This window comes from Haliaeetus albicilla, chromosome 27 (genome assembly GCF_947461875.1).
Source record: "Haliaeetus albicilla chromosome 27, bHalAlb1.1, whole genome shotgun sequence".
Classification (NCBI taxonomy): Eukaryota; Metazoa; Chordata; class Aves; order Accipitriformes; family Accipitridae; genus Haliaeetus; species Haliaeetus albicilla.
The window spans coordinates 18,726,874-18,748,550 of record NC_091509.1 but is presented as its reverse complement, the minus strand read 5'-3'; the positions used below and the strand labels follow the sequence as shown (position 1 = coordinate 18,748,550).

General features: G+C 39.2%; 2 protein-coding genes across 7 annotated transcripts; one reads left to right on the top strand and one right to left on the bottom strand.

The window, feature by feature from the left end:
* Positions 1-189: 189 nt before the first annotated feature.
* LOC104318860 (F-box/LRR-repeat protein 21) lies at positions 190-14,843 on the top strand. 6 transcript variants are annotated; one of them, XM_069772857.1, is made up of 7 exons: positions 190-345; positions 3,956-4,051; positions 5,483-5,623; positions 8,177-8,628; positions 10,122-10,244; positions 10,956-11,127; positions 12,494-14,843. In XM_069772857.1, exons 4-7 carry the CDS (start codon positions 8,254-8,256, stop codon positions 13,135-13,137), a joined length of 1,314 nt encoding a protein of 437 aa, XP_069628958.1. In that variant the 5' UTR covers positions 190-345; positions 3,956-4,051; positions 5,483-5,623; positions 8,177-8,253; the 3' UTR covers positions 13,138-14,843. The 6 variants fall into 6 exon arrangements, with proteins under 6 accessions (XP_069628958.1, XP_069628959.1, XP_069628960.1 ...); XM_069772856.1 differs by having other exon boundaries at positions 198-663; XM_069772858.1 differs by lacking the exon at positions 5,483-5,623 and having other exon boundaries at positions 197-663.
* Positions 14,844-16,444: 1,601 nt separating this feature from the next.
* Positions 16,445-21,172, bottom strand: LOC104318861 (myeloid protein 1). The gene is made up of 7 exons (XM_009920304.2): positions 21,056-21,172; positions 20,431-20,563; positions 19,383-19,534; positions 18,687-18,866; positions 17,805-17,919; positions 17,121-17,272; positions 16,445-16,682 (listed from the first exon to the last, which is right to left on the bottom strand). The coding sequence occupies exons 1-7, from the start codon at positions 21,099-21,101 to the stop codon at positions 16,492-16,494; spliced, it is 969 nt and encodes a 322-aa protein (XP_009918606.1). The 5' UTR covers positions 21,102-21,172; the 3' UTR covers positions 16,445-16,491.
* Positions 21,173-21,677: the final 505 nt, after the last annotated feature.

Below are 21,677 nucleotides of genomic sequence, written 5' to 3'. Positions count from 1 at the left end.
GGCAAGGGAAAGCAGAAGCAGGGGCAGGATCCCTCCCTGCCTGGCAGGGGAGCACGGCCCGCTACAGAGCGGGGCGAGATACCCCAGTGCCCGACCTCCCCATTTTAGCCGCGGGGCGAGCTCCGCCTGGGCGCGAAATGGCGCCCGCCTCCTCAGCCCCGGACGGCGCCTGCGCGGCTGGGACGACGGGGCGCCGCCCGCTCCTCCCTTCCCCTCAGCGGGAGGCGGCGTGGCCAGGGAGCTCGGTGGGCCGGCTGGCTTCGGGGCTCTTGGCGGCGTCTCCCCGCCTCTCCTCTGCGGCTGGCCTCGGCCCGGCCGCTGCGAGGGAACCGCGCGGAGGCGGCGGTGAGCGGCCGGGCTGAACCAGCCCTTGCGCGGCGGCCGGGCAGGCGGGGAGAGGCGGCGGCGGTGGTCCCCGGGAGGGCAACGCGGGGCCGGGCGGGCAGACGCAACGCCGCGGCTGGAGACCTGAGTTTTCCCCCGAGGAGACCTGACCTCAGCAGGGCTCCCGCGGACGTGTGGCGGTCGTAAGCAGCTTCCCCCCCCCACCCCCCCCACCTCCCCTTACCGCCCTCGGCCTGAGGGGAGGTCACCGCCGCGGTCAGGGACCCGGCCGCGCTCCCTCCCCTCAAGGAGAAGCTGTGGAGGATACCTCCGGGAAAGGTAATTCCCTGCTCGCTCCGAGCCGCCTTGTGCTGAGGGTGGAGGTGAGACAGAAATTCAGAACCTCTCGGCGCAGGAAGGGGTTGACGTGCTTTGTTGGACCCTCTCTGAAGTCACCTGCCTGTCCCCACGCAGGCAAAAATCACTGGAGAGGGACCCGGCGGGCTGGATGTCCGAGCGAGAGCGTTGGGAGCGGGGCGCTGGGGATGCTCGGCTTGGAAAAGAAGGGTTTTTTTCCAGCGTAAAGAGCTTGAACGGCGTGAAAGTCGTGTCGAAACGTTTCTAGAAAGCCTGTAGAAAGAGTGTTTCGGAGTATTTTTTTTCTGCCGTGTAATGTTTGGGTAAGCCCCCAAGAGAATTCGTAAAGAGCTGTGGGGAGCCTCGGGGGGTGTTCATAGTCTAAAAAGGCTATTCTGGTGGGGGTGGCTTTCTTCTAAAAATAGTGCATCAGTAGAGCAAGAACAGCTAAATTTTGTCACCGAAGTAACACTAAAAGTGGCAGTGTATTTGTAATTCTTCGGTTAAAACTAACGCAAGCATTAAGATGTTCAGCTGAATGCTCTTATTTTTAGGTCTCTGAGGTTTTGTCATAAACATTAAAAATGTGATAAATCCCTTGAGAGAGGCTCAGAGGCTCAGTTTTGAGAAAAACGAGGATTGATAAAAAAAAAAAATCCTGTTCAGAAGCAAAAATGCCACCCATTAAAAGATTGCTGTGTCCTAAATGAAGGAAGAGCTTAATCTTGGAGCTCATCATATTGAAGGGCTAGATCTTTTGAGACTTAAGCTTAAAATGCATTTTTGATCTATGTTTTGAAACATATGCAGCACTTGAATTTGAGGCTGCATCAGCAGTTGCAACAGCTTTCCAACACTACATTTCTTGTGTGCTGCATCTGCTGCTCTCGCTCCCCAGTCACAGGCTCTGGATTCCTTAACGTTGTTGATATTATCACTGAACTGCACTTCCTTAAAGACACTGTGACAAGTACTTCAGCTGTTAAAGGCAGATCCAGAAACATTAACTTTCTAACAGTCGGAAATTAAAGCTTAATTATCATGCCACCTGCTTTATCCCAGTGGATTTCCAAGCTTAGTTATTTGAAAGGTTTTTTATTTCTCAGGAACTTCATTTCTGCTGGATTTGTTTTGGTTTGGGTTTTTTTACTGTCTTTATTAGAAACCTGATTTTATGGTGTTTTATTAATTCCTGCTGAGTCCTGGTGTTGAGAAGTGAAAAGTGGAATTTGAAAATCAGAGGAAGCAGTTATTTCTTTGTGGCTTGAATCTGTGATGTGTTGGGTTATAGTGATAAAACCTCTGTTTTGCAACTGACGTTGTAGCATGGGAAGTAGTGAACAGCTGCTAGCTCAAGTGAGCCACTGCTGACCACTTCTCAGAATCCCCCGCTGAGACCCCGTGTCATGGGAGAGATTTTAATGTCTTGATTGTGGAAGAACTTTATGGTTCTGTTACCAGGATAAGCTGCAGAAACAGTTATTTAACTTGAATTTTTCTGGATCCCTGTTGGTTTTTGTGGATTTGAGTTTGTTTGAGTAGGATAACATGCAGCTGTACAAAATACTTGATCACAGGACATAGAGGTCAAAGAGTTTATAGAGGGAAACAGCTGTATAGGGTAGTGCATCAATATTTGATTCTTTGTCCTACATGAATGAGAATATGAATAGATTTGATAAACCTTATCAGTTATCAAAGTGTTTCATTTCAATGACTGTGTTGCTGCTGTTTATCTTTGATAATAATTTGGGTAACTCTACCTTAGACTAACAATTCACTCTTATTGACATAACAAGCCTGTATTTGATTGCATCTCTGGTAACTAGTTATTTTTTTATTATAAACATTTCTGCTTACATGAGCTGACATGGTTTGAGCTGCTTTGGATTGTTCTTGTGGCCTTGGACACTTAAACGAAGCATCATTAGACTGTACACCTGACCTTTTTTGTTGTTAACAAAAACTTTCAGTAACTTTGTGTTTAAATGTAGTATCTAAAATTTTGCTACTTTTATCTGCAATGCAAAGTATAAACTTTCTTCTGCATTGAGGGGTTCTAGGACAGGTCTGTGAAAGAGAAGCTCACTTCGTCAGGAGGTAGTCTGTAGCTAGGAGGGAGTGTTCAGCTGTTACAGGTAACCAGTCCAAACCTTTGTGAAGTTCAGAAGCCTGCTGAACATTGTAGCTAGTCTTTATCGACAACATTAATAGAACTATATTTGATACATTTCTTACTGTAAAAGGATATTACTGTCCTTTTCTTAATTTTCAGATGTTATTTTACTATTAACAATTATTTTGCTTGCAGCCACACTGAGAAGTGTTGGGAAGAATACTGAAATCTTGAGTTTAGAACAGATGGAAGAGTATACTTCCCCCCCTGTCACGATAGGCACATAAAGTATCATGAGGAAGATTTCAGTTATTTGGTGTGTTTTTATAAAAGCAGACTTAGTGATATTCTTGAGGGTAAAGCTTTGGATAATTACTTTTGATGGAAGACCCTGAAACACAAGCTTACCTCTAATGTAGTGTTAAAAGAAAATAGTGTGGAGGCAGGTAGGGGACCTTTAACCTAAGCCCCCTTGATGTGGTAGTTTGTGATGCAGCTCCCAGGTTGCACAGACTGTCGTCTGGTTTCTGGGAGCTTGTAAACAGGGAGGAGGCTGCAGGCTGGGTGGTTTGTTGTTGATAGATGAACCGCAGCTCCTGTCTTGCTCCTTGCCATGTGACGCTGCACCAGCTGGTGACTTAAGGCTGCTGCACGTTTACTGGTAGGAAGCTGTGCCATGTGGCCTCTGTGTTTTGATCCTCTGTCACGTAGCTCCCTAGGCCAATAGACAGCCTTGCCAATGAAGGGAAAAAGGCAGGAAAAAACATTTTGGGTTTTTTTCCCCCCCAGGTTTTCTATGACTCTTAGATTACATTAGTAGTGATAGTCAGTGGTGTTTACCAAACTTCACTACTAATGGTAATGATAATGCAAATATTCAATAATTTACTGTTTATATTGTACTGGTGGCCAATACAACGTTAATGCAGTTGCAGCACTTGTTTCCCATCAGTTTTATACTTAATCTGACCTTCTGTTTCTGTTGCTGACACAGTATTTGCAATTTGGGATAAGCTACCTTGTGTTAAGATGATGCCCTCAAGCTCCTTCACTAAAGCAAGAAAAAGTATAAATTGATGTCAACGTATTTTCCTATCATTTTTGCGTGGGACTTAATACAAGGGTAATAAAGGTTTTTGTGGCATTTTATCTGAACAGGAGGGGAAAGCAGACAGATGCTTTTGAGTGCCCCATGGCTGCAGCTGCCTCAGTTCATTCATTTATTGCCTATTGTAACTTGGAATCATTCTTTAGGTAAGAAAGCCACTTCAAACTATGTTGTGCAGTTTATAAACTTACACCTAATATACTTCTGTGTTGAATCTTTAAATTGTATCTCAGTGTTTTGCACTCTCAATTATAATGTTATTTACGTGTTTTGTTTACACATGTCATTAGAAACCTACCTTTTATGAGTTAGAGACTGACAGCAGTTTTTTCGAATTAATTTTATGTGCCGTGCAGAGTTAGCGAAGGGACAGTCTGCTCACTTCACAGAAGAACATGTAATACTTGCAGACTGTCTGTGCAATACAAGGCCACCATAAATTACAAACTTCACATGCTGTCTACAAACAGAGTTACTAATGTATATCAGCTTTCTTATAGACAAGCATGGCTATGCAGCTCTTAGATTTTCTCATGTGTGAGCTGAGCAACAGCATTACTTGCACAGATTTCAGTGCTTGAGTTTGATTTTGCTTAGGAGGTGGGGGCTGCTTCTCTTGTTGTATTCATAAATAACACAGGTACTTTACAACTATAAAGCTGATACTAACTGGGTAGTTTTTCAAAAGATTATATGACCTGAGAGAATCTAAAGCCTCATGTCTCCTATCTTAAAGACAGATAAAGTTCAGCATTAGAAGGTTTCTAAAGATTTTTTTACTGGTTGAACATGATACTTTGTAAACATCTTCAGTTTCTAAATCTACTTTTTCATTTCAAATCTGTCATAATTTAGCAAATGCGTGTAGCTGTTCCTAATAGCTTTCCATTAGACCATCTTCAAATAATGTAAAATGGCTAACTGAATTTGGAGGTTTTGGGTATACTTTCTTACAGCAGACCAAGATACTCTTTCATACTAAGATACAGGGTAATTTTTTTCATATTGGTATATGGGAGCATATTCGTACATCATCGCTATCTTTTTTCCAGCTAGAGTTTAATTAGCTAAAATAGTTTGTTTCTTGTCAAGATTATTGTGATGCAGTAAGCATACTTTTGGAGTAAAAGTGAGTAATGTTTAAACCCAAGAGTACTTAAACTTTAAAATATTAGAAGTCATATCTTTAAGTATAACTACTTCGATTCATGTGGGTTTGGTATAGAGTGAACTGAAAAAAAATGCTTCTTATTTAGGTTCTTACTTTCTCTAATGTACAAGAATCCAGAGGCATACCTTGTGTTGCATGAGTACTGTTGTGATTAAAATTATAGATAATGCAAAAACTAGGTTTGTGCCAACACTTACACCTGCTCATTAGTTAAATGATAGTTTTCAGATGACAACATTTGGTAAAACTAATTTGCTTGTCATGTTCTGTTGTTCTGTTTCCATGACTGACTTGCGGCACAGAGTGTGCTTTTAATCTCAGTCTTTGTTCCAAAACTGAGTTTAATCCTTCCTGTGGGTCTCCCAGATGTTGCAGAACAGTTTTTCTTTGGTCGGTGGCTTCACAGGTCAGTTCATCTTCTGGGACCCATCCCTGCCTTCTGGTTAAGGAATCTATGCACACATACAGGATGACTCAACAGAGGGATGGATGTTCAGATACCAGAAAGGTGCTGGTAACTTGACAGGAACTTCCACATTCTTTGGAGGTATGTGTGCATGTAAACTTCTCATTGAATACTACCTGGATTATATCACATGGAACTGTAATTTAGTTAAGTTCAGTTGTGTTTTAAAATATATACTGTTCATAGTTTAAGTATTCAGAACAAAATAAGCATTCATATTTTCACAGTAAATGTTAGGGCTTCATGTTTGGTAAAAACTTCATGATATATAACCAATGGAACCTTTTTCTGGCTTTGAATCCCACAGTGTGTAATACAATGTAATTTTGCTAGATTTAAAGTACTGCAATTTAGAATACTAAAAATAAAAATTCTACAGTTATCAGTTTTAAAGGGATGTAGCAACAAGAACAAGTTATGGCCATGTTCCATTAGCGTAGATACTATGTACGCCATGCATATCTTGTCACATCTCTTCATACGTCTGGACTCGGTGTGCTGCATCTGGTCTATAGCCTGGCCTGTGGTTTAGGGGAATGCCCTTCCGGTAGTTCTCAGATGCCCAAACTTTGTGGGAGCCAAAGCAGCACCCACGAAGCTCAAATAAGTTTCAGATAAGAAAGTGAAAATTTCCATTTTTATCAGAAACTTACATTTTACCGAGATGTTGCAGATTTGCATGAGAATAGCAAAAGCATAGAGAAGGTTCTCAGACAACAGCGTTTATTTAATTTAATTTTTTGTTCTGGACTTTAGTTTTGGAAACAGCTAAATTCCTCCCAAGGAGGGAGGAGGAAGAAAAAAAAGCAGGTACTTGACTCGAAAGGTATTTAGCCATTGCTAAATTTAGCAAAGCTATGAGCAACTGGAAGAGAGCGTTATGTAATGGTTAATTACTACATCCACACATAATGCTTTAGAATGCCCATTCATTTTGTGACTTAAAGCACTGAAAAGTCATAAAACATGGTCTTGTGGATGATGATTTGATAAAATGGTCTAGTAGCAAAATGTTTATTGATGCTGAGCTTGCATCTTTATTATGTTAGTAACACTAATGTATTGTTTAGAAATACTGCTTTGTTTTGGAGCATATTGTTTGTTCTCATTGACTTGCTGCCTTTGCTTGTTAAGGTAAGGCACATGTGTCTATTCAGGGAAGAAAAACTTCTGTTATTAAATATAATTTAAGGAGTGTTGCTAGTTTATCCTTCTGCATATATTACCTATCACTATAATAAATGGAACTTTAAAGAGACTGAGTGAAGATTTCTAACGACTGCTAGAATAAATTCCTTGGTCGTTGAGATTATTTGTCAGGAGGACAAACAGTAGTGAAGCTGGTCATACGAACAGCTATTGATTGACTGGCTAGGTTGTTCTTTTCCACTTATCGAAGAATGCACGTGCTTTCTTTTCGTAAAAATGGAGTTACGCTTGTGTGTCAGCCACCTCATCAGCCATACAGATCAGGTTTTATAAGTTGGGGAAAATGCCAGATAAGTTTGTGATAGGATAGACTGTATTTTGGCAGTTGCTTCTGGATTTTAATTTTTTTTTCCTCCTATAATGAAGATACTATGGAAAATTTTTGGTCCAGAAAAAGCATGCTGTGAGGGTTGCCATGGAAGGTTGCTCGGTAAAAATAGATAATGTCTTCTGTTTGTTCTTCAAGAATGCATGGTTGCTTTGAAAATTTTAGCTTCAGACTGGTGGGGAAGAGAAAAGGTCTGGCTGAACATCTAGTTAGTAGGACATTTGAGAAGGGGCCTCATGCCACTGTAAAATGAAGTGGCATTTGAAACAGTTAAGACCATTGTTGAGAATTGACTGAATAACAGAATTCAGTCTAGAATGGACTTGACTAGATTGTACTGCTTCAGCATATGAAAGCAGAGCTTTTCCTTACACTGCTCTTTTCTGAATTCTGGCTCATGGGGCAAATGTTCCTCAGTGAAGTAGATTCATGCAGTTTGCTGTACTCCAGGGTCACTGTGCTTTTTCTCCTGCTGAAAAACAGCATGGGAACCTTACTTTGCCCTGTTTTGATAAGTGGACTCTCAAGTTTTTTGTGGTTAGTTGTACCAACATTTTTCTTCTGCCTGGCATGATGTAAAAAAACCAAAACAAAGCAAAGCGGTAGGGCAGACAGGCAAAACTTTTGAATCTGACTCTTCTGAACACGTTTATTCTAAGTTCATCAGTGTTTGAAAAGGGAGTTTATGAATTGGGTTCTGTAGTTGATAAAATTCTTCTAGAAATCGTGAGTAGATTCTGTAGTTTGTCTGCTGAGTTTAAACTTAAATATACACGATTTGCTACTGCTAAACTACATTGCTGTAAAATACTTTCTTTTTTTTTCTACAAAGTGCTTTATATACTATTAAGTACTAACACATGAACTACACTTGGTAAATTAACAAACCCAAGTTGTCCAGGTTCAAATCAAGTTATACAAAATAAAAGGTATCAAGGAAGAAGGTCCTTGCTCATGTCTGTGCACTGGATATTGACGTATGGACATACCTTTTTTCATAGTAGCATGCAATATTTAAATTTTACTAACTTGTTATCTCTTACTGTGTTTCCACTGCCTTGTCTCCCTTCCTCCCCTAATCTTCTCTGTTTTTCTAGGGATCTACTGTATGTGAGACCTTTCAGGAAACTGTGCAGTTTGAATACATCAAATCGTTCCAGTATCTGAAACTTTCATGATGAAGAGAGCTAGGCAGAAAGTTGTGGTTGAAAATGAAGCTCCTCAAACATCACAGAAAAGCAAAAAACAGAAAACTTGTTTATATGGCTCAGTGTTTGGTGAATCTAACTTGCATGCCTCAATGGATTGGGGAGGCCTTCCACACCATGTTATTCTGCGTATTTTTCAGTTTCTACCTTTAGTAGATCGAGCCAGGGCATCTTCTGTTTGTCGAAGGTGGAATGAAATTTTTCACATCCCAGATCTCTGGAGGAGATTTGAATTTGAACTTAGCCAGCCAGCTACTTCTTACTTAAAGTCTACACATCCTGATCTCATTCAGCAGATTATCAAGAGGCATGCTGATCATCTGCAGTATGTCAGCTTCAAGGTAAGTCTTGGATGAATGGAGGCTTGTTCTGTCATGCTACCATGCGTAATGTATGTAGCTTGTCTGTCGATTGGCTCAAGTGTTGTACTTGGGAAGTCTTATATTTAAAAATGCAACAACTGCAACAATTTATTTCCACACATGCACACTGTTTGCTTTCAGTTTCTGCACTCTGATCTCTACAAGGTAAAGAAGTAGCTAAAGTCATGCAATACAGTGCTGAAGATTGAATTACATGTTTTCAGAATATGCAGAATACGTAGCTTGTGTGAGTCGATGTTAGTGGCAATCTGAGTACTCCACAGATTATTGTGTAGATAAATATTTCTTACACATGGAAGCATTTAAGTTTGTCTTGTGTGTATAATTTACTTGCAAAATAGAGCTATACAGAGAAGAATGTCTTGAAATTTTAGAACCCTGCTTTCAAAAAGTGTGAGTAAGGGAAGAAGATGCTGTGCCTGTATATCCAGGTGATTGACACATAAGGACATAATTAAGTAACAGTAAACTTGATTTAAATGCGAGCTATGTTTGTAGTCTCAGGATTGCAGGAATTCGGACTTCTTTCATTTGAATGCTTGGTACAGTTCACTCTATTTATCTGAGAAGATCGTAGTTGGAATTACAGGTGCTTTGTTCACTTTTGGCAGTCACTTCTCTGTAGAGGAAGTCATAGTTCTTAGCTGTGAAGGAAAAGCAGAAGAAGGGATTGATACTAAAGCTAGGATGAAAATCGGAAGCTTCTTTTTCTCGGCACTGGTAACAGTTTTACATTGGGAGATACTGTGATTGGGTCACAAAGCAGTTCATGGATAATCAGTTATAAAATACCTGTAACTTCTGCACTTCATATAACTGATTACAATGAATTGGCATTGTAATGTCTTAATGCAACTTTTATGCTTTTTCAGCTACTCTTTTTTTATCATCTCAGCTACTACAGAGGAGGAAGGTGACATGAAGTAGTGATTTGTCCAAAGTTAGTCATCAGGCTTTGAATTGAGATGAATTGAGAATCAGTTGATGATGAATTGAGAATCAGTTCATTATTCAAGATGCAAAGGTGTTGTCCCTGCAGGTAAAATGGGTTAGTTTGCTGGAGTATATCTAGGCTTTATCAAGTCTTTTTTCTTCTCTGAGAGTTTAGAATTGGCATTTTAAAAAAAGGTGCATGCGTACCACTGTCTATCATAACACCAATACTAATTACAGTTGTTTAGGAAGGTATGAGGTTATTTGAAGAGAAGGCTTAGGTTTAAGCTCTCTGTTCATATTGGAAATACCAGCAGTCATAGTCAGGAAAGTTTTCTAATAGTAACTTTCCTGAAAGCAATTTCTTGTTTTGAAATATCTAATTAATGTTGGGTTTGTCCTGCTGTCTGGTGCAGTACAGCTGAGTGGCTGTGGACCTTGCAGTCTTGTTTATCCATAATGCTGTTTTCTAAATAATAATAAAGAATGACTTCATGATTTTAAAATTGCTTTTATAGGTTGATAGCAGTACTGAGTCAGCAGAAGCAGCCTGTGACATCCTTTCTCAGCTGGTGAACTGTTCTATCAAGACACTGGGTTTGATTTCTACAGCAAAACCAAGCTTCATGAATGTCTCTAAGGTAATGTTCTGCAAACTGTAACTAGGGTGCCTTAATTCACTCTTAAACAACTTTAGCTTTCTTATTGTGTTATTCAGTTGACGGTAATTTTTATGAAACAGTCTGTATTTATTGGCATATCTTCTTTAATTTGTGGTGTTCATTAGTATTAGGAAGATAATAAAATATTGATTCCATTCATTAAATTTAGTAGTGTTGATACTTTGTGGCATAGAGATGGGGAATAATTTAGAAGGCTTGAGTTTCCCCATTTCTAGATTAAAAGATACAATGACCACATGCTGCAGCATATTGTTAAAATATTTGGGAGATTTTTTCCTTTGACTCTATAGGTCATGGCAGAGTTACTTTCTGGAAAATAAAATAAATGCCATTTCCTTTTTTCTGCAGATAAATTCTAGGTACTTCAGGCTCATCACTGTGTCCACTTAACCCCTGTGAAAGTTTACTGCAGTGAAAAAATAAATCAGAGTGTATGGAGTTAACTATTGAGTGTAAAGTTAATTTTTGTCACTTGCAGCAGCGCATTTTTAAATGAAGATTTTCTATGTTCATGTTCAAATAAGCATTTCTTTGTTACACAAGAAAGAGGATGCCTAAGAAGTGATTATTTTTGTAGTTTCTGTGTGCAAAACCTGAGGTATAGATGCTGAAGGTCTGCCTATCTTTTCATAAGATCTTTTTTCCCCCTCCCTCAATGTCTCCAAACAGGCCCATTTTGCTTCAGCACTGACAGTAGTTTTTGTAAACTCCAAGTCATTATCGTCAATCAAGATAGATGACACACCACTTGATGATCCTTCCTTGAAGGTTCTTGTTGCTAACAATAGTGATACTCTAAAACTGCTAAAAATGAGCAGCTGTCCTCATGTATCACCTGCTGGTGAGTAGTGAATATATATGAAAAATGTAGTAGTAAAGTATCATAAAACAATAGTCAATACTTGGTTTGAAACAAGTTATTCATAAAACTTCTAGTGTTCTTCTGAGTCTTTTAGCAGAGGCCTGTTGTTGACCTAGTCTTGGCTTTGGACAGTTGGAAGGGGAAGGAGAATAATGTCTTTGTGTTACTGAATGAGTCGTATTAATGAAGGTGGAGGTGGTCCTTGCTTGACTGTGTCTTCTAGAATCCTGGGGATTTTTTTACGTTCTTAGCTGCTTCAGTACCTCTGATAGGCATTGAGGAGGAAAAGCCTCCAAAATTAGTGCAAGTCTTTTAATGCATGTTCCAAGGACTTGATGTTCTTTGCCAGTTCTCTGTAACGGTAACCAAATGTATGCTACTTAATGTGTGTCATTTTGTAAACTTAACTAACTGACATTCTGTGGGAACACAGAATGTGTGGGAAAATCCTCAGCCCATGAATCAACTACTGGTTGATGGGAAAAAGGGGATGAAAGCAGTTGTCAATAACTTTCACAAGATGCTGGGAGCTTAAATTACTGATCAAAAGTGTTAGTACTTCAAAGTTATATTAAAAAAAAATGGAGTGTGTACACATTTCAAAAACTAGCTGTGTAAGGCTGAGAGTATTTCAGTTTCTGTAGTGCCCTCGTGTGTTCAGATGTAGTAGTATGAACTTGCTCATTTTAGCATTGGTTGGTGAAGGGCTCACTCCCTTCAAAATACAGGCTTGCCAGAAAGTTCAGAGGGCTTTTGGGTCCCTTCTCACTTACCTTTTTCCTTGGTGCTAGGGAAAGGGAATCCTGGTCTGGTCTCTTTCCTATATTCTTTTCCAGAGTTGACAAAAGGTGATTTAATCTGTGTACTTTGTATTCCAACAGATCAAGAGCAATTATGGTGTTTATGTCTTAATTCAGGGAAGGGTCTGTTTTAATGTAGCTCTTAAACTAGGTTGCTGGTGATCATTTAAATAGAATGCTTAGATGAATGCTGAAGGAAGGAGTATTGGGGAAGGGAACAGTGGCAGCTTCATCTGAATCTTACCTGACTTCTGTTGCTTCTTCAAAGTTGAGGAAATTCTGCACAGGGAAGGGCAAAGAGGAAGAAAGATATGCAGATCCAAGATGAATGCAACTAGTTAGACTTGCTTCTTTTACTGATAAGTGTTTATGGCCAAAACCCCATAAAAGGATGTGGATATCTAGAACTTTCTGATATTTCATGGTTTTTTGATAGAGGCATGAATATTCAAGCCAATAGAATAATTACTTGCTTGAGCTTTACAGCAAACAACTGTGCTTATATTAATTTTTCATTTTACAGAGTAATTTTTTTTGTTCCTCAGGAATTCTTTGTGTTGCTGACCAGTGTCATGGACTTAAGGAGCTGGCTTTGAACTACTACATATTAAGTGATGAACTGCTGCTGGCTCTTTCAAGTGAAAAACATGTTGATCTTGAACACCTTCGCATAGATGTTGTGAGTGAAAATCCTGGACAAGTTCAATTTCACACTATTAAAAAGCAAAGCTGGGATGCTTTTGTTAAACACTCCCCCAAAGTCAACATCGTGATGTATTTCTTCTTATATGAAGAAGAATTTGATGCTTTCTTCAGAGAGGAAACCCCTGTTACACACCTTTACTTTGGTCGTGCAGTAAGCAAAGCAATGTTAGGTCGTATTGGCATGAATTGCCCAAGGTTAATTGAGTTGGTTGTGTGTGCTAATGGACTTCAACCTTTGGACGATGAACTTATTCGGATTGCTGAGCGCTGTAAGAACTTAACAGCAATGGGACTTGGTGAATGTGAAGTAACTTGCAGAGGTTTTATTGAATTTGTAAAGATGTGTGGGGGCAGGCTTACCCAGCTTTCTATAATGGAGGAGGTACTGATTCCAGATAGTGATTATAGCTTAGATCGCCTTCATCTGGAAGTCTCCAAACACCTTGGAAGAATGTGGTTTCCTGATATGATGCCAACGTGGTAAATTCTCTACATTTTTTGGTAAAATGGTAGAATCAGGGTGTTGCTTTCTATGCAAATAAATTTAAAAATGAAATGTGAAAACTTATTTCCAGATTTGAGTTTTTCTACCATGAGAACCTCTAGTAGTGTAACAGTAAACCATTCTAGAATGTTAATGGTATATTGAAATAGAAAATAGATTAAGTGTACTTAACACTTCTGAAAGTATGTCTGTGGTTTACAGGTGCTTCAAACTTCAGTGAACTTGGGCTTCTCTGAGCTTCAGTTTAAATATTCCATTCACATTAAAGTTGGTTGGATTTTTTGGCATTTTTCTAATGTCTTTGTTTAGTCTTTCTGATGTATTTAGAAGAGGACTAGAGAAACTTTTTTCCTTAAGCAAATCCATCTTTATGGGAAGCTGGATACAACTTTGAGTTCAGTATTATTTGTCATGATGTTCTATGCAGCTATTTTTCAAAATATTCATGTTATAAATGTAAAAGCTTGTACATTAAAATACACTAGCCCAGGTTACTCAAATATAGTCTAGCTTAAACTCATGGCAGTGTATTAAAATGTTGTGGTAAATAAGCTTATGCTTACAAAAAACTTTTCCAGTTTTAAATTGCACTTTAAATAATTTTGTCAGATTAGCTACACTGTAGAGACTACATTGTACAGTATGTTGTTTTTCTGTCTTACGCATTAAATTGATGGGAAAGAGACCTTGTTAAAATTAATGGATTTAAAAGTTTGGATCTAGATTGATTGGGTGAATGACAAAGCACTTCGGAAACTGTGGAGTATAAGGAATAGCTTCTGGATTTGGGAGAGTTCAAGCCTTTGATTACAAAGATTGATGTCTGAATGCTGTTCCATGCTTTCATTTTTAAGAGATAAGAAGAATCTCATAAATGTGACTAGTGAAAAGGAAGGATCAAATGGAATACAGTTGTCTTTGATTGCTTTCTATCTGGAATTAAGGATTTAGAGCACTTAAATAAATTGTTTGTCAGTTAAGAGGCCAAAATAGCCTGTAGTAATCTTGTCTGTATCTCACAGAGCTGTGCTGTTCCTAGAGTAAGGGTTGCTGGAGGTGATCCTGAAATTTTTAATTCTGGACTGTTTAATACTTGTTGCTATTAATTGGTTTTTGAGGAAGAAGATTTTATTTTATTTCTTGATTTTCTTTGAAAGGGAAAGGAATGGTGAGTTGATGTGAATTAGAGTGTTTTTGTGTTGACATTTTGCGCACTGTAAACTGAAATGCATTGTATACAAATTTTTCTGTAATTATTTTCATGCTGTAGTTGTTCTGTCTTCCTATTTATAATGAGAAGTCTACATTTGATTTGATGGTGGTATATGTCACATCAGATAAAATGGCAGTTTCTTCCACACTTATACTTCTTTACTGCAAAAATAACAGCTAACAGGTTAAACCACCTTTGTCTTGGACAGACTTGTTCCCAGTTGCAAGCTAAAGGCTTTAAGATAACATGTAATGCCTGTCTGAATCAGTAATGCATTATTGCCTGTTGCACAGTTAAGAAGCATTTGACTCTGGTTACTAGCACCTGTTACCCAAGCACTTGCTTCCATAATCAAGGGGATTATAATTGTTTTTTAAACAAAAGAATGAAATATTTCTAAACAGTATTTGGTTTAAGATGTGTGGTTTGCTTTAAATGTAAACATAATAAAGTGATCTAATACGTGCACTGATATTAGACTCTTACCAATCTGTTGCACCATGTCCTCCTGTTAGGCAGGGTTCTGTCCTGTTAGAAACAGGACACAAATACTTGACAAACCTGGGGAGATGCAGTAGAAATGTTTAAGTCTTGGATTATAGAAAATTAGTCATTGTCATTTCATGTTTGTGCCTCAAACTTGAGGGTTTTTGACATGCTGAAACTGTAAAATGGAACATGGACAAATCTTGTAGATGGTTGGTAAGTCCTAGAGTCCTTCATGTCTCACATTAGCCAACATAACAGTGTTAATGAAGTATCAAATGCTAGTGGCTATATAGAGAAATATAGTTCAGGAAGAAACTGTTAAAATGCTTCTTTGAATATTGTCCCTTTCTCTGTCCCTCTTACTAAAGCAGCTTTTCAGTGAAGCCATGAATGTTAGCTTGCTCCAGGTCTAAGCTTCTAGAAAAATGGGCCTGCATTTATTGATGATGTGATTTTTGATGCGATGATTTTCTTTTTGTGCATTTGCTCTGCTAACTGATCTTAACAAGTAAGACCTATTGATACTTAAGTTTATAACTAGATGCCAACAAAATTTATAAATCAGTATTTCACATTGAGACCAATTCTTCACTGATAGTGAGGGAAGCTAATTTTAATTGAAAGGTAATTTCTGACATTTGGTTAATGTTGAATTTTATAGTTTTAGTGTTAGATTTGTTTAGTGTCATGTGTTGGTGCTATGGTATATGCATTGTGCTTTGGGGAGGAGTGTCAAAACACTGTCCTGTGTAAAGCATCGTGAATTCTTCTTTTCCTTCTTAAGTAGATTTTCTTGAATGACTGCAGTGGAGGGTATTGTGTTTGGCAAGAACCTATAGATGGCTGCCTGCTGCCTGTACTTCCTCCTATCCCTTGAATAGCTTCTACTTCAGAGCTCTGCCTCATCCTAGCTAAGGCAAGTTTTGTCTATTTTATTGGCTTTTCCTAGTTTACTGCCCTGCAAAGGCTTTCTAAAACCCCATCCCTGAAGCATATAAGGCAATGATACAATAACTAAACCCTCAAAGTACAGAATTTACACCCCATACGCTGAGGAGATCTGTAGGATCATTAAAAAGTCCATGTTTCAGTGAGAAGTTAACAGTAATGCACCTCTTCTGCCACAGGAGGGGGTGAGCTAGTTTTCATGCTTGCTGATTTTTCAGACTCTTTTGAAAAAGCTTATAATTAGTTATTGCTTACTTATTCTCTTGTAAGTGCAAATTCCAACAAAAACTCAGATCTTTTTTCTGTTTGCAGAGTCCCTTTTGCCATCCAGTAAAGACACCGGTTGTTCTTGTATGACAACTCCAAACAGCATCTTTTACACCTTGTGGAGTGTTTCAGTAAATTTCCCTCTAGTTTTCTGCAGTTCAGGTGCCTTCAAATTCTAAAGTAATCTTGTTTTCCAAGGTGTAGTGAAGTTCATCAATTAGGCTAAGATACTACAGGTACTTAAAATTTAACAGTATCTAATTGGTATCTGGAATGTATATTAATGTTAACACCTTGCAATATTATGTAAGGCTCAAAGTATTGAATCAGTAGTAACATAAACTGTTGTTCATGAGAAGAAAAAACAACTTTTGGATGCTGAGATGAATTTATTCGGAATTTACTACATTTCCGTTTCACACTCTTTGCCCTTTCCCCCTTTCGAGATTGCTGGTAGGATCTGAGCGATCGCAGTTCTCAACATGAATATGAGAGATGATCCCGGGAAATACTCTTTGCATTGGCAACATTCTCCCAAGGACTTGTCCCTTAGAAATTCTGCCGTTGTATCTGATGGGATGGATGCAGACGAGTTTTACACAGAAGCCTGGTGAAAATAAGAGGAGGTAAAACATCCGATGGCTGATGAAGCACTTGTTCTTCTGTACTATTTCAGAAATACTAACATTTTCTGCCTTGTCATTTCCACTGAGATAGCAACAGTGGAAATACCCAAATAGCAAAGACACTGTGGTCATAAAAAAATAGAGATAGTGGTTGGAGTTCTTGGCTTGGTGGAGGAGGGAAGATGGGAGGCAGGGAAAAGATGGGAATTTCTGCTTTATTAAAGACAAGAGCTTGAAGACATTCTACAGAACTCAATTATTTGCATTCTAACATAGAAGGAAAAAGTTCTGCATGTAAATAGATAGAAGATGCAGTGTTTCAAAACATGTACCTTGCTTAACTACTTGGCTAGCTGCAAGGTAATACATCCTATATGACCTCAAGATAAAGAAATATTAAGTGAAAAATAGCTATTTACCTGATCCTCTGATTTGGACTCCATCATCAATGGCATTTCCGTTGTGGAAAATTTTAATGGGTCCAGAGAGCTCACCAGAAAAGGGAGCATACACAGTTGCTCCATCAGCACAGATGACATCCACACCCAGATGCTTTCCTTTACCGTTGCGTCTGAAGAAAAATACGTAATTAAAGAAATCTCTTGTCAGGCCTAACATTATATAGAGATAGATGAGGAGTTAGCATGCTGCAACATCTGGAAGTGGGTTGTTTTGTACTGAGGCAGTGTTGACATAGTTGACTAGCTGAAGAACCTATAAAAGTGTTTTGGTGTAGGTGATGTAATGCCATGTAGGGGTTGATGATCTGTTAGAGTTGCAGTTTTGCAAATGGGAGGGAAAAAACACGCCTTTCTTCCAAGCCTTTAAATAGAACTGTAGAGTCACAGAAATGTTGCTTGCCAGGTACCTGTGGAGGACATCAAGTCCAACCTTCCACTTGAGTCAAGACTGTTCTCAACACCAGGTCAGGTCAGGCATGGCTTAGTCCGAGTCATAAAAGCTTCCAAGCACAGAGGTTTTATGAACAATGTGGGCAGCCTTTTGTGGTGCTGCATTACCCCTGTTGTGAAAACGTTACCTCATGTCCAACCTAAATCTTCAAAGCTATAATTCTCTATTTCAGTGAAGGAGCAAAATAGTACCTTGGAGCGCCGTAGTATCCGCAGCCATACTTATCACAGCCTCTTATCTCATTTGTAGGATTGCCGGAGCACACCGTTGCCCAGTGACTGTCTTGTTGTGGGAATGGTGGAACAACTTTGAAATACAGAAACACAGCACATTAAAGTTAACTTCTAGCTTCTAAGTGTTACATGTTTGTAACTACTATGTTTTTCATTTTAGTTAGGTAGGAACATACTGGAATTACATCCCACGTGTGTAGTTGGATGTTTTGTCCACAAATTTGTCATCTGTTAGGAAATGTAAATAGAATGTAGACCTAAGACTGGATTATAATGTTTCTGAATCAGGGTTGTCTCATACAAGGAACATGCTATAAAGACAAAAATTCAAAAGAGTATTGCAGTTCCTAGAGTGTCATCTGAGGAATGGGAGGAGACTCAGTTTTGTTTCTTATTCTGTGCCCAGGCTGATGGGACTGGACTCCTCAAGTCCTCTTCTCCCTTACTACCAATTTTTATTTGTAGTAATTTGTATTTACAAAGAATCATCCCAAAGTCTGCTAAGATGCATTACTGAAAACACTGCTAGTAGTTAAAAGCATACAAACAGAAGAGATGTCTGACTCAAGTTTATTGCTGAGACTTGACCCTGCTGTGGCATGGGGGGGCAACAAATACAACTTGTTAAGCTGATACATTCTCCTTCCTGTAACACTGTCTACAGTCGTGTTACACTGTATTTATAATGCGTATTTTCTTTTGGGTGTTGCTGTCAGGGAGAACCTAAGACAGAGGGGATATTGCTATTTGATATTGTTTACCTTATTTGAAATTAATTAATAACTTAATTTTCATTCATTATACTACTTATTCTGGGAAGGGGGGTTGCGGGGATTTTACCAGGTGCATTAGGTGTAAGTAAATGAGTAGGATCGGAGTGGTCGCAGTTCTCAACGTGGATGTGAGAGATAATGCCAGGAAATACTTTTTGCATTGGCAGCATTCTCCCGAGGTGTTGCCCTCTCTGGATTTGGCCGTGGTACCGGATGGGGTGAATACAGACGAGCTTTACACAGTAACCTGGAAGAGATGGGAGAGGAAGCGAGGTCAGGAAACATCAGATGCATCTGTTCTTGGGGTGAGCAAGAAACCTTCCGTGCTAGCCTCTTACTGAAGACTGTAATGATGAAGCAGAAATGTAGTCAAGGTACTGACAATCCTGAAATCAAAATTATTTGGATTGTTGCAGAAAAGAGGGAGTTGGAAAATAGCGTCAGGAAAACATCGTCTGGGCAAAATTGAGGGTATATTTCTGATACTTTATTTCTTTTTTTATTTGGGGTGGTTGTTTTTCTGGTACCTGTTTTTCAACTCCCTTCTTTCCTCCTTTCCAAGAAAAGCATAGGAAAAAGACTACATCCTGCTGCTACTGATTTCTGATATTTCTTAGCAGCAGTCTAGATGTGCTGTAGAAACTAGAGAGGGTGTAAGAATAATCAACACTTTGCTTGAATTGAAGAGTCACAAAAACCTTACTCAAGTAAATAAAATAGCTAGTTGTGCGTGCCTCACAACATATCTGCTGTTATTACTTGCCTGATCCCCTGATTTGGACTCCATCATCGATGGCATTTCCATTATGAAAGAATCGAATGGGTCCGGAGAGCTGGCCGCTAAAAGGAGCGTACACCATTGCTCCATCAGCACAGATGACATCCACGCCCACATGCTTTCCTTTACCACTGTGCCTGAAAACATAAATATGGAATTAGAAAAGTCTGCCAGGCTTAACATTATGTATAGATAGATCAGTTAACACAATATAGTATCTGAAGTTTGTCTAACAAAATTTTTGCATGTTCAATGAAATTGGAAAGAAATAGTGGCTTTGATCCATCTTTTTCTTTATTGCAAAATGTTTGTATTACTCTGACCTTCTTTAAAGGGGAATGAGATTTTAAATATTAAACATACTTTTAATTTTCCCCAAGTTCATGGGGTGTTTCTAGCTGCTATAGAAAAGTACCCCTGTTCTACCCCAAAATACATCTGTGCCAGTGTAAAATAGAATCTTGTGGTTGACATTTTCTCATTTAGAAATCTGGAAGTTGCATGATGAGGGTGGACACTTCTTACAGTGCCTGGAGAGAGGAGATGACAGGAAAATGCAGGGAAGGCAGGAGTCATTCTACATATAAAAGCATTTTTCAGGGAAATATAACCTGTTCTGTTATGAGGTGCCTACTTAAAGACAATGATGCTGGCAGACCTTTAGCTTGTGTAAATTAATCTACTTAGCTTCCTGTAAGCTGTTGCTGAATGCAAGTTAAATATCTGGTCTATAAGCAACAAGAATAAATGACACAAATCCTTGAAATACTTTCCATTTCATTTACTCTGGCTGCTAATTCATGTAATGGTCTTGCTTCTTCCCCCATGCATCAGTTAGTAGTAGTGGTATTACTGCACTTCTGCGAGATTGCCAAGTAATGTCCCAAAAATGAGTAAGAGGTCCTGCAGACAACAGTCTTCTCTCATTCTAAGTCCCAGCTCTGGTTAAACTCTTTCTCCTGTGTGAACATTTCATTTAGGAAAGCAACAGCGAACCCCACTGCTCCAGACTCCCAATGCCCTGCCACATTACCTGTCGGCACCAAAATGGCCACAGCCATATCTGTCACAGCCCCGGATTTTGTTGCTGGGATTCCCGCTGCAGATTTGTGCCCAGTGTCTGTGTTGTTGTTGGGGCGGATGTGCGTCCAACTGCTTGGCGAAAACTTCACGTGCAAAAGAAGAAAATGGGGAAAATTCAACCATGTCCTTCGTACAGTACAACAAAGTGTTAAGGTGCTAAATAGGGTGTTTAAAGTGGAAGACGTGAGCTCATGGGAGTTTATAATTTCAGAAACTGTAGGTAAAAGAACATTGTACAACCGGCTATATAGATTTGAGCCCTCCTTCTTGAGGTCTTATTTTAAGGTACATACGCTAAAAGCAAAGTAAAGCTATAGATAAATATTTTTAATATTAGCTTGTGAAATAAGTTAAACTACTTTCTTCATGAAACCTCTAAACACTTCAATATATGGCTCTAAATTCCACCTAATTCCATATTTTATAATAGTCATAACTGTGCACGTTACCCTAATTCATTATAAAACTAGATTGAAAAAACTTAGCATTATTTATGTTTGAGTAAATTTCAATAATTCATTAGTGTCTACCTAAAATCGGTCAAGACCAACTGCAATATAGCAATCTCAACTCACCAGCGGACACCAAGCTGACCAGAGCGACCAGACTGAGAGCTGGCATTTTGTGGCTGTTCCACCAGTGTTCTTTGATCGAATCAAAGACGTTGAGCAGTAGGTGCCTGGGGTATTTATGTGTTTTTGAAAGTTGAAGTCTGTTGCCTTGGCCAATCAGTCTTGAGCAAAGTATTACAGCTCTGGACAGATGGTGTTGCCATATTAGGCACTGAGGATGTCTACAAACTCTAACAGTTGTTAGAGCTGGTTGGGAAAGACGGATAAAATAATTGGTCTCTTAGCACACAGTAACAGATGGAAACGAATGATCCCACATTTCAGGAAGTTCTGGTTGAACTGTTTCTTAACACCTTTTCTTCCCCCTCCTGAAGCAAAGGCGCACTTAGGCCAAAAATGGTAGGAACCAAGAATATGGTCCAGAGGATTGAGTTGGAGGGAGAAGATGGGCAAAACTCCATGGTAGATGTAACCATTTTGTCCTTTGCTGCTCATTCCAGTACCTCCTCCCCAGGTGTATGCACCCATCAAAGCTTTCTATCAGAGTGACAGAGAACACATGAAGGTGTAATGGTTGGTATAGCATGAGTATTCAGTTAGGCTAAGAAATACAGGTGCTTTTGCA

Excerpts from the sequence above, each read along its gene's own strand:
- LOC104318861 (XM_009920304.2), bottom strand. The coding sequence starts at position 21,101 with ATGCCAGCTCTCAGTCTGGTCGCTCTGGTCAGCTTGGTGTCCGCTG. Across the intron at positions 20,564-21,055 it reads GGTCAGCTTGGTGTCCGCTG|TTTTCGCCAAGCAGTTGGAC; the intron begins GTGAGTTGAGAT and ends TTGCACGTGAAG. Across the intron at positions 17,273-17,804 it reads GGATACTACGGCGCTCCAAG|ACGCAACGGTAAAGGAAAGC; the intron begins GTACTATTTTGC and ends ATTTTTCTTCAG.
- LOC104318860 (XM_069772857.1), top strand. The coding sequence starts at position 8,254 with ATGATGAAGAGAGCTAGGCAGAAAGTTGTGGTTGAAAATGAAGCTCCT. Across the intron at positions 10,245-10,955 it reads GCTTCATGAATGTCTCTAAG|GCCCATTTTGCTTCAGCACT; the intron begins GTAATGTTCTGC and ends GTCTCCAAACAG. Across the intron at positions 11,128-12,493 it reads TCCTCATGTATCACCTGCTG|GAATTCTTTGTGTTGCTGAC; the intron begins GTGAGTAGTGAA and ends TTTGTTCCTCAG.